This window comes from Xenopus tropicalis, chromosome 6, assembly GCF_000004195.4.
Source record: "Xenopus tropicalis strain Nigerian chromosome 6, UCB_Xtro_10.0, whole genome shotgun sequence".
NCBI lineage: Eukaryota > Metazoa > Chordata > Amphibia > Anura > Pipidae > Xenopus > Xenopus tropicalis.
The window spans coordinates 31,430,727-31,443,834 of NC_030682.2; the positions used below are offsets into that span (position 1 = coordinate 31,430,727).

Genomic DNA, 13,108 nt, shown 5'->3' on the forward strand with positions numbered 1-13,108 from the left:
AGGTTTGCCCGCCGTTTATGAGCGTTCAATACGAAAAAGTCGCGACAATTCGCAAAAAAGTCGTAACGGTGACCAAAATTCACAAAAAATACGAAAAAGTCGCAAAATGTTCGTTTCCAATCCATTTTTTTCCTATTCGGGATTCGGATTCATGGATTAGTAAATCTCCCCCTTAGTCTGGGTGTCTGTGCAGGAGTGAGGCATTATGGGAACTTTCTTTACACAGCTCAGCGTTTTTTTCCTGTTTGGCTTCTGATCTTCTGAACAGGTGAAATATGGGGAGACCTAAGGGCACTATTGAGACAACTGAAGGTATATCTGCAGCTTGAGATTAATTCTTTATTAGCCCTTTCTTCTCCTTTAAAAATAAAAGACAGAAATATTATATAAAATGACATTTTGGGATTGTTGAATCCCATTAAGAAACCACCCCTTTAAAATTCAAAATATAAATATCTAAACAAAAATAGAGTTAAATGCATTAGAGAGGGTGTTTTTATACAGGGAACATAAAAGCTGAACTTCTATAATTCTGCTTTCTGACCGCAGTCCCTTTCCCTTCCTGGTTTTTCTGGGTCTTGGAACATTCTTAACATCTCATTCTTTAATGTTTTTCAAGAAATACTTTTATCGCACATTTCATACGTCTGCACTGTCAGTAGCCACTTTGTAACCAGTTGGTTAGAACCAAATATTAAAGTATGGAACTGATTAATGAATGGCTTGTTGAGTTGACCTGCTGGTTCCTTGCCTCGGTCGGGCTCCTACCTCTCTCTATAATGTGCATGCTGTTCCACTCACAGTTTCATTTATTTAAATTCACAAGCTTGTGAAGGAGGTCTGCAGAAGACCATGTCAGTAGCACGGGGTACAGAAGTAGGTCAGACATGGCCGAGACGTGTGAAGAAAGAAGACAATGAAACGACTTTATTCGGTTAAAGGCAGACACTGCTTTCCATCAGACACATTCCTAATTAATGGAAGGAAGAATTTACACTGCTTATCAAATAATCGGATATGAAAAAAAACAGCAGACAATCCTTAGCACATACAGGAATTGCAGAAAAATGCAGACAAGAAAAGAAAATGTTTTTGAAAGGTACTCCCATGTTATACAAGTCACTCACTCCTTTTTGGCAGCCAGCACCCCCTCCTCCTAGTATAGTCCCATTAAGGGTACAAGTGGCTGCATAATTTGACATCCCAGATTCTTGATATTTACATTTATAGACACTGAATCCGCCACATTGAGTTGCAGAGTTTTGTGTCATCTGCAAACGCTGATACATTACTTATAATACCCTCCCCTAAGTCATTTATGAACAAGTTAAATAAATGTGGACCCTATACAAAACCATGAGGGACCCCACTAATAACCTTAGGGCTCTGGTACACGGGGAGATTAGTCGCCCGCGGCAAAACTCCCTGCTCGCGGGCGACTAATCTCCCCGAGTTGCCTTCCCTCTGCCATCCCACCGGCGAACATGTAAGTCGCCGGCGGGATGGCAGACGCGGCGGGGCGATTTCGGGAAATCGGCGAAAAAGCCTCGCGAGTCTTTTTCGGCGATTTGCGCGAAATCGCGCCGTCGCGTCTGCCATCCCGCCGGCGACTTACATGTTCGCCGGTGGGATGGCAGAGGGAAGGCAACTCGGGGAGATTAGTCGCCCGCGAGCAGGGAGTTTTGCCGCGGGCGACTAATCTCCCCGTGTACCAGAGCCCTTACTCCAAGTAGAGAATGTACCATTAACAACCCACCCCTGTACCCAGTCCTGTAACCAGTTTACTATTCATGTGCAAAGAATTTTACTAAACCAAGAAACTTTAGTTTAGAAAGCAGTCATTTGTGGGGCATGGTATTAAATGCTTTGACAAAATCCAAATAGATTATATCTACCCCACTAGCTTCTTACTAACCTCATCATAAAAACAATTAAATTCTCATCAAAATGCTCACATAACCTATGAGTCATAAAGCTATGCCGATTATAATTCCAGTTTAGATGGGGCAAGCAGATGACATGCCACCCCCAGATTTTTGCCACCCTAGGTCAGTCCTTGTGGCCTGCCCACGAAATCCGAGCCTGGCTCCAATCAGTATCTGGGTAATTAAAATCCCCCATTATCATTACTTGCCCCAAACTAGCAGCCTTTTCTTTTTGCAACAGAAGCTTGGCCTCTTCCTCTTCACTTACATTAGTGGGTCTACAGAATACCCCTACAATTAATTTGCTGGATTCTTTACTAAAAGGCTTCAGCTCCCTCATTTTACATCACACCCCCTATATATTGTCTTTTAAATCAGACACAACCTCCTCCTTTTCTATTGCCTCTATCTCTCTGAAACAAAATATAGCCTCCTAAACTTACTGTGAACTCAGGAGACTTATTCAGCCATGTTTCAGCAACACCAATCATATTACCTAACTAGCGCCAGCACCTCCAGCTCTTGCATTTTACAAGTCAGACTCCCTGTATTTGTAAACATACATTTAATACTGGTACCAGCATGAGAATGTTTGCCAGTTTCAGAGCACAGTGGTTTTGCAGATAATAGATCCAATACCAACAGGGCATAAAAATATAAAGAAAATGCATGGGCAAAAAAATGAAATTATTTCAAATTAATTTCCCACTCCGCCACTCAAATACTGGTACTGGGCACATTTACAGTGTCTTTTAAAATGAATCAATATTCATGATAAATTGAAGAAAACCTGTAGAAGAATATTATCCCTATCAGTATTTATTTTGCTAAAGTTTGCCTTTCTAGCCAGTTTTCTGCCCCGACACTTTATTCCAACCTTTGCTGTGTATCAATGTGTTACAGTTCCCTTACTGGCAGCCACAGCAGTTTTCTACAAAAGCTACATTCAACGCTTCAGCTTTAAGTGCCAAAATATACATATGTGAATTGGCATTTAAAAGTGCCGAGATATATTAACATTTTAAGTTAAACTTAATAAAAACTGCACCACCATTTTGCAATACAAATGCAACTTGTAAATTATAGTTAGAAGTCTTTTTCATTCATGTATTTTAGTTAAACCAGATAACGAGCGATTTTCAATATGCCAAATTTTCGCCTGTAAAAATCTTCATTATCCAAGTTGGCATATCCTGAATTGCAGAAGGGTGCTCCTTAATGGCAAGAGGTGTCAGGTGGCTTATCTACTCTGTAGATGTGAAGGGATCCTAGGCTTCCATCATTCATTAGACTCCCTTGCTGGAGGTGGACCTCCTTTGCAAAAGGCTTCAGCTTGAAGTGTTAAGGTAGGAATAGCTGGTGTAAGAGGTAGCACTTGTAATAGCTCATTTTAGAGAAGAGAGCTAGGTTTCACCAAGGAAACAGAAGAATAAGTTGTGGTTTTACCTATCAAATTGGGTACTTAAGTGGTTATGGTCAGAAACAGACAAATCTCAAAGAGGCACCACTACCAAGTGCTTCTGCTTTGCAGCTTGCTACCTTACCATGTACCCTAGTCCTTGAGGAAGGGAAACCCCTTCCTCTAGTGAGGGCCCACCTCAGAAAGTAATGGGTGTAGCAGAGGGCTTATTCACATAGTGTTACACATAAATAAAAATGCAAAAAAGCTATTATCCCCTCCAATAATGGTAAGGCACTAGATACCCCAAAAAAAGTATACAGAACATCCACTAAATATCTCACTACTATAGGAATATTCAAACAAAACCAATAAAAGTATAATAAAAATAAACAAAATATTATTTGGGTGCCGTAACACAGAGTTGCCCTTAGAAAGGATTGGAGCTGTAGGTTTAACAAGTGGCAGACTGTGATCTTAACATTCATATCTTTATGCACAGTTCACTGTACCCTAATTACCTGTGGTCAAATACATCCTCCAGTAAGTGAACAGGGCTTATATTGTGGCCCAATACTGGACTGTGCTCATACATATAAAGTTTAAGAAATGCAGCTATGTTGGAAAGTGGGTTACACTTCATTTATGTTTTTGTGACTTCCAAATGTCTTCTACAATTGAAGACAAATATGTGTGCCTGTAGTGCTAAACACACATTCCAGGTAAAGTTCCAAGCAAGGGATCACCTAGATAGAAAGTTTTCGTATTAACATTCTCTTGTTCTGTAGAGATGATGTTGGGGAAAATCAGTTTATTAAGTCCCACTCTTCCTCCCAGAGCAAGGGGAACAATAAACTCTGTAAATGTGTTCATTTCTACTATCTGACATGTCTGTGGTTGTCATACAGAGGCAAAACAGGGTTCAGTTATTCCTTTAAATGGCTTATGATGTAAAATACAGAAGGTGTGTATTTCCTCTTTAAAAAAAAAAAAAAAATGAATATTTATTTTAAAGAAAATAAGTGATTTAAAGTGATATTACAATGTTGTCTTTCCCCCATTAGATCCCCTGTACAAAATATACATGGTCACTGTATAATAATACATGTTTTTAATAAATATATGTATGTGTTACAATGAAAACTATCAATAAATAATAAAGGCACAAGCTTACTCCCCTGTGTATTTTATCTCATTATCATTACAATCACACACTATATTCACAGCCAGTTATAACCAAGCTTTTGAATTTTGTTTTTGTTAATTGCCAATTTAATATTCACCAATTATCCCAAAATAAAGCCCCCCAAATATACCCCCCCCCTCAAAAAATCAGTTATCGTGCTACAGGGACTGAACTGTATGGGTTCAATTACTCCTGGGGCCCTAAAACTAGACGTTTTCAGAGCCACAGATATATGTAGTGGGCATTACCTAGGTAAGAAACTGATCACATATACTAAAAAGCCTGGTAAGCAAGAAGGGGGCAGCTGAAGAAGCAGTGCTGCTCCACTCTGCAGCACTGTGATTGCAGTGTAAGCCTATAGGGGTTGTTTAAGGCCCTTTAATGCTGCGGATCTGGGCTATTTAAAACACAGTGCATACAGTGCCTAAAACAGCTCATTGTGACATTACAGACAGCAGACGGTATGCCAATAGTTCAATTTAAAGAAATACATTCTCCACAAGCTGCTAAAATTCCTAATTAAAATGGCCTAATTTTATCAATCTTAGGGCACAGGGGTATTTCACAGCTTCCCACACCCAGTACCCAGTAGTCTTTATGACATAAAGTGATACATGAAAATTGCAGAACAGGTTAACTTAAAACATTTCTGGCTCCACATAGCCCAGTGACCCCAACCAGTGGCTCGTGAGCAACATGTCGTTCACCAACCCCTTGAATGCTGCCTCAAAGCAGGTGCTTTTTTTTTTTTTAATTCCTGACTTGAAGGCAAGCCTTAATTTCATAAAAACCAGGGGTACTGCCAAGCAGAGCCTTCTATAGGCTGCAGTTCCACAGAGAGGTTCCCAAATAACCAATCACTGCCCTTACTGGGCACCCCCAGGAACATTTTTTATGCCTGTGTTGCTCTCGCTCAGTTGAATGTGGCTCACCAGTAAAAAAGGTTGGGGACTCCTAACCTAACAATTTGTCTGACTGTTGGAGCTGAGGTGGAAAGAGCCAAAAAGGGCTCTACATCAAACAGCACTGAGCTACTAGAAATGGGGATATGCACAGCCACCCTATGCTCAAAGACTATTAAAAGTTAATTATTAATTGTCTTTAGCTGACCTTTAATGCACAAAGAATAATCCTGTTGCCTCAAGTGAAAGCAAAATGAAAACCATGGTTGCTCACAGTTAAAAGAAAACATGACCATAGTTTAAAGTCACACAAGCTTATGTGATCAGAGCGATCTTCTCAGGGAACACGTGTGATGAATCCCTGAAACAAGGTAAATGGGAGGGGGGAAAGAAATATATATATATATATATATATATATATATATATATATATATATTTTTTTTTTTTTTTTTTTTTTTTTACTGATGTCCACTTTTTCTGACAATACTTGGTCTTTTGCAATCTATGCTGCCTAATGCTCAAGGACGGAAAAAAAAAACTCAATCAGAACAATATGGTTATCAAAATACCTTGTATAACATTACTCTGTGCCAAATGATCACAGTGCACATGAAACCCAACAAACTGCTTATGCAACAAAGAGCAAGGAATGGCCTGATACTGTGATACTGTGATTTTTTTCTTGGCTGTATATGTTCAGAATGCTGTTTATACCACATGACCTCACCCAGTGTTTGCAGTTAATAAGCCCATATTTGATAAAATTAAGGATTTAGCCTTAAAGAAAGCCAACATACGGTATGGCCTAGCCAGAAAGGGCATCACTGGCAGCTAAGAGTGAAAAGTCATGGCGATGGCCAAGCAAAGCAGCAACAGAATAACCCTCTATTTTTGCTCTTAGCGATACTATATCTAAAAAATATACTAAGCACTATTTAAGAGCTTTTTATTTTTTGACACTACTAGTATTTGACATTATGCTGTTTAGAACCAGAAATTTTCTCTAATTTAGCTCTGTACCTCGTCTGGCTTAAAACCAAAATACCAATTCCATTAAGCTCAAAGTTATAGCCAAGTTCTTCTAAATCATGAATCCTATTCTTTATATTGTCGATGCTGACCTCTAGGACTCTGGGAGTTTCTAGTACTAGGTTTACCCCAATGCCACATTTAAGAAGAAGATCTATTTTGACAAGAAAGTTCACCGGGGACAGATAAAGTATGCTGGGGTAGCTAGTAATAATGTGAGTGATCTCATTTTCTGAACAGCCAAGGGCGTGCAACTTTTGATGCACATTTTTAAAATTCCTTTTTATGTAGGTGTTACAGAGGTCTAGAATGTCTGCTCCACTGCCTTGAATCCATATCAACAGTTCCTTATCGCTCATCTTAAGAGTGGACTGAATGAATTCAATATTGGCTTTAAGGCGCTTTGTACTTCTTATTAATATGAATATATTTTTGGTAATGATTTGCCTAACAAACTCCTGTGGATTCTCGCCTCCTAAGCAGACATGCAAGTCCTGTAAAAAGTAAACCATCTGCTTATTGAGTTCTGCTCGATTGGAGAAAGTTCGAGGGGCTTTGGCAAGTAACTGGCTTAAATCTTTAGGAGTCAATCCAAGGGAACTAAGGAAAGAAATGTTTTCCTGCAAATTCTCAATGTCACCAGATCGGAAAAAAGACTCCGGGGAGCGTTCCACAATCTTTATAATGTGTAAATCTGTCTTCAAAATGCTCTGCCAAATGTCCCACTTCTTCTGCAGGTGTTCATAGGTGCGTGTGATTGCCCTTGGGTAGCGAGAAATAATGCTGGCTATTGCTTCTCTGCTAGCTCCCTTTGCCAGCAGAAACTTCCTAAGGCTTTCCTCGTGTGTGATCATCTTCTTCAGGATTCCAGGTTGACGTTTTCTGGCCATTGTAATGTCAACACCCATAAATTCCAGGTTGCTCAGCAGGCTCTGGTTTTCGTTGGATTCCGTGTTTTTGGTGTTGGAAAGTTGTTCGCTATAAAATCTGCACCATGCTGGATTAGCAAGTGGAGGATGTAAAATCCTTATCATGCATGAAAACGGCACATGGCGCAAGCAAAATGAGCTTGTGCAAAACAGCCCTTTCATTGCCATGGTTCCGTCTTTTTTCTGCAGAATAAAGGAAAACAATATTAACAGTCACCTGTAAAATTCTATCAATTAAAGAAACTTCATGTATGTATGTATGTATGTAGTGGGTACTATATGACAATGGCACATGGGATGATACCCACTGTTTTGCTACCCTGTGTGATTTTCAGATCAGAGGGTGGGCAGACATATTGCAGGACTTGCTCCTCCAAATGCCTACACCATGCCAGTGCACTCCTCGTTTGGGTTATTATTGCTCAAATCAGTAAAATAACAGAAAGCAGAGTGAACACTCTTTAGCAGCCAATTACATTTCACACGGCACACTCCTGGTGGCCCTGTGCCTATCACACTGCAAGCTCCCAGCAGCCCTGAGCCTATCACACAGCAAACACTCCCAGCAGCCCTGTGCCTATCACACAGAAAACACTCCCAGCAGCCCTGTACATATCACAGCAAACACTCCTAGAGGCCCTATACATACCACCAAATTCCCAGCAGCCATGTACATATCACACCAAACACTCCCAGAGGCCCTATACAAACTCCCAGCAGCCCTGTATATATCATATCAAACACTCCCAGAGGCCCTGTACAAACTCCCAGCAGCCCTGTATATATCACACCAAACACTCCCAGAGGCCCTATACAAACTCCCAGCAGCCCTGTACATATCATACCAAACACTCCCAGCAGTGCTGCTCAATTCCACTATCAGAGCCCTACGAGGAGGTTTTGCCCCAGGCTAGGGGCGGGGGTACCAGATACTGTGGGAAGCAGAACTCCAAAAGAGTAAAGCACAGTCCCCCTATTCCGCCTTTGGTACTAATTCCCTGCTCCAGCACAACCATACCCTCAGCTTACCTACTATATCCCCAGACTGGCGGAAGGCAGCCCCACAGACACTCTTTCAGGAAGTCATGATGTCACAACCACGTGGGAAACGAGAACCACGTGACATGCCAGGAACTATAAAGGCGCTGCTGCCACTGCCAGTATGCCTGTGAGGGATGTGGGTGTTAGTATCAGGGGGGCGCAGCACTGCATAAGGGAAAGGGAAAGTTTGCGAGGGGTGAGGTAGGAATGGCGAGACCTGAGGACTTTGGGGGAAAAGAGTTAAGTACCGGGTAGCCATAGTAGCGCCCAGTGTTATATAGAGCAGTGCTGACTGGGAGAGCTTTATACAGAGCAGTACTGACTGGGAGAGCTTTATACAGAGCAGTACTGACTGGGAGAGCTTTATACAGAGCAGTACTGACTGGGAGAGCTTTATACAGAGCAGTACTGACTGGGAGAGCTTTATACAGAGCAGTACTGACTGGGAGAGCTTTATACAGAGCAGTACTGACTGGGAGAGCTTTATACAGAGCAGTACTGACTGGGAGAGCTTTATACAGAGCAGTACTGACTGGGAGAGCTTTATACAGAGCAGTACTGACTGGGAGAGCTTTATACAGAGCAGTGCTGACTGGGAGAGCTTTATATAGAACAGTGCTGACTGGGAGAGCTTTATACAGAACAGTGCTGACTGGGAGAGCTTTATACAGAGCAGTGCTGACTGGGAGAGCTTTATATAGAGCAGTACTGACTGGGAGAGCTTTGTACAGAGCAGTACTGACTGGGAGAGCTTTATACAGAGCAGTACTGACTGGGAGAGCTTTATACAGAGCAGTACTGACTGGGAGAGCTTTATACAGAGCAGTACTGACTGGGAGAGCTTTATACAGAGCAGTACTGACTGGGAGAGCTTTATACAGAGCAGTACTGACTGGGAGAGCTTTATATAGAACAGTGCTGACTGGGAGAGCTTTATATAGAACAGTGCTGACTGGGAGAGCTTTATACAGAGCAGTACTGACTGGGAGAGCTTTATATAGAGCAGTACTGACTGGGAGAGCTTTGTACAGAGCAGTACTGACTGGGAGAGCTTTATACAGAGCAGTACTGACTGGGAGAGCTTTATACAGAGCAGTACTGACTGGGAGAGCTTTATATAGAGCAGTACTGACTGGGAGAGCTTTATATAGAGCAGTACTGACTGGGAGAGCTCAGTGTGTCACTTATAGGGGGCTGCTGACTCGCAGTGTGACCTAGCGGGAATGCTATACTGAGTTACATTGCTATGCTGCCTCCTGTAGCGCTTCCTATTCCCTGTGTGTGACTAGGCAGCCAATTGGTACAACCAGCTTAGGCTTTTGCGATTGGTACGTTTCTCTGCACTGGAATTGGTACATTGCACTGTTCTAGTTAGCCCATGTCTATTGTCAATCCGATGTTTGCATTCAAACTGACCAGTTAATGTATGTATATATATCTTTATAAAGTGCTACTTATGTTTGCAGCACTGTACAGTAGAAGCTAGTGGTTACTAGACCTATAGCAAACTTGTCTTACATTAACCCCTTTATGTACAGATGAAGCATTGCATTGTGCATAAGTCTGTTACAGACAGCAGAGGGATGTAGAAGCGTACATCATACAGAAAAATGCAGAACTGCCATATAAATAGTGTGAATGTTATACTTTCATACCATGCCTCCCCTATGTCAGTGCCCCAAAACAGATCAGTTTAAGCCAGTGTTCCCTAACCAGTGGCTCGGGGCAACATGTTGCTCACCAACCCCTTGGATGTTGCTCTCAGTGCCCCCAAACCAGGTAGTTATTTTTGAAATTCCTGACTTAGGGGCAAGTTTTGGTTGAATAAAAACAAGATTTATTACCAAATAAAGCCCCCTGTAAGCTGATAGTGTGCATAGAGGCTGCCTAATAGCCCTTATTTGGCACCTCCATGATTTAATGATGTTTGAAGTGCTCTCATTTGACTGTCTCACGAGTAAGAAGGGTTGGGGACCCCTGGTTTAAGACATGCCCCCTGCCCAGCCAAACCATTTATGCATGTCTTAAACCAACAATGCTCACCACTATAGGCCACTGCCCCCCTTAGCTAGCCATGTATATGCACAAGAACCAAAAGTGCTATATAGCAAGTGAGAGAAGAAAAGCAAGAAGAGGGAAACCAAAGAGGGACTAAAAGAATGGGGCACCCACATCCAGAAACATGCCAGTACTTGTACACTTGTAAATGCAGAGAGAACACTAAAACATATCAGATCTAAAACATTTTCAAATCAAGGACCTTCTCTAGATAACAGGAAATCCATCTTGTCTCTAGCAACCAAGGTGGCCTTGGGCTCCCACATTTCACGCATAATTTTATGATGCACAAATCTCCATAATAGTTGCACTTAGGTCCCTATGGCCATGTCTGATTCCCATAGACAGAGGCCCTAATTTGGACTCTTCCAAATAAAAAGGCTCAAGGGATAAGCTATTGCTTAAACACTAACCTCATGATCTGTGACAGGATACAATATTTATTGTAGGATTGATGCATTTGTGGTACCCAGCCTTGTTTTTTCTATGGTGGCTACCTAACAATAAACTATTGTATAAAATCTCCCGCCCCAGGGGCCCCGCAGGTGCTCCCACCGGGCGTGTCCCCTAACCCCCCCCCACAGGGGCCCCTACCCGGCATTCTCCCCTGACCGTGCATAAATTTAACGCATCAGGGGAGTACCAGTCGGGTAGAGGGAGCGCAGCAAGGGTCGGGTCTGGGCCACAGGGGCCCACCGGGATTTGTCCCGGAGGCCCGGTGCGACCCTGTTTTCAACTGCCTATATTACCATCTTTTCATTAGTAGTACTAATTATACTAGTGCTGGTTATATGATTAGAACAATAGTATCTGCCAGTAGTTCCCCTCATGCCCTCAGAGTTTTCATGTCGATATGAAGGATAAGTCTTAAAGGGATTAAAGTATCATAAAGATGAAATATCAAGCAGATAAAATGAATTAGTGTTATAGATGACAAATAGAAAATGTGGTGTTTGCATGTAGCTCCCTAATATAAATGACCACTAAAATGCAGCGTGTGAGTGTATGCCAAAATGTTGGGTTATAACCATTAGCGTCAAAGGGAAAATACACCCACTTTAGACATTATAACATTTAGCTGGACTTCCTGAACTAAATATAAATGTATTTTTTTACACAGGCATCCCTGATTCCACAAATTGAAAGGAACCATGATACTCCAACAAACCATTTCCCAACATTTCTTAGTCTCTCAGTGTAATGCAACCCTACCCATACCTTGTTCCATTGTAAAGTGATTCTGGGACTTGAAGTCTCTCTAAATTGGCAAAACACACATACAGGCTATCATCGTTTTCTTTCAATCTGTGGAATCAGGTATGTCTGTGTAAAAAAAAAATACATAGTGTTTATGTACCTTTTCCACATAATACCAATGAAATGAGCTCATGTCAATAGCAGGACTATAATAACTTTCCAACATAAAAGTTGTATCTTGCAGCCTCCGTTGATTTGGCCATCCACGTTCTGGGCCAAATTTGGGCATTTTGATAGTTGGCCCTAGGGCCAGTGATCTAATCATCCATTCCACACTGTGAGACCTGGCTAGGACTGAATCAATGTGCCAATGCTATCCTTGTCTGATGGGATTTTCAAACCTGCGCAATTGATATCTGCCTGATACTAGGATACTGAGAGACATTGCAATATAAGCAGTAATGCAAGCTTGCCAGTATGGGTAACTAATTCATTTTAAGTTTTATTCTTAAACTTACATATGTATTTTTTTGGCTTTAATATTGTTGTGTAGGCAGCCCTCTTTGGTAATTTTGCCCTGATTTTGAGCTTTCAGAGAGAGCCAGCACTATACAATGGAACTGCTTTTAGATACGCTATTGTTTCTACTAAATGTAACTCGTGGGTCATAGCCAGACAGGTGTCAGTGAGCTGGTATCTTGTACCTTCCCATGGCTCTGCTGATTGGCTGCTGGGGGAGAAGGGAGGGGATGATATCACTCTAACTTGCAGCACCACAGTAAAGTGTGATTAAAGTTTATCAAACTAAGAATATGTCTTGCCCAATGTCAAATTTCAAAATTAAATATAAAAATCTGTTTGCTGTTTTAAAAAACAGATTTCAATTCAAGATTCTGCTATTTTCCTGTGACAGTATTGCTTTATAAGGAGTCATTGACCAATACCCCACATGCAAGTGCTAAAACACTAAAGGAGGAAAAATCATACCCTTAGTGCGCATTTACCCACCATTGCTGTTCTGTGCTGTTTGTGCAGTGCCTGGCTTGTGCCTGTTTGTTCCATTTTTTACCCTGTTCTGCAAATTGTAATTGTACAGATCCACTTTCCACCCTCATTTATCTACCTTACATTACTAGGCGCACTTATCCTACTCATGCATATATTTGTTCACAAAATCATGTTTGCAGTTGGCCATCCACATACAGGTACAGGTATGAGACCTGTTACCCTACCCATAATGCTTGGGACCTGGGGTTTTTCTGGATAAGGGCTCTTTCCATAATTTGGATGACCATACCTTAAGTCTGTTAAAAATAATCTTAGCAAGTACAAACTACTGTTTTGCTATTTACAGGGAAAAAGGAAATTATTTTTAAAAATTCAATTATTTAATTAAACTGATTCTGTTGGAGATGATCTTCCCATAATTTGGAGCTTTCTG

General features: G+C 41.4%; 1 protein-coding gene across 1 annotated transcript; it reads right to left on the bottom strand.

Moving 5' to 3' along the window:
- Positions 1–5,875: 5,875 nt before the first annotated feature.
- Positions 5,876–7,556, bottom strand: mterf1 (mitochondrial transcription termination factor 1). Its single transcript, NM_001017029.2, is given in 1 exon segment — positions 5,876–7,556. A coding segment is annotated over 1 exon segment (477 nt). The 5' UTR covers positions 7,540–7,556; the 3' UTR covers positions 5,876–7,062.
- Between the last annotated feature and the right edge of the window lie 5,552 nt (positions 7,557–13,108).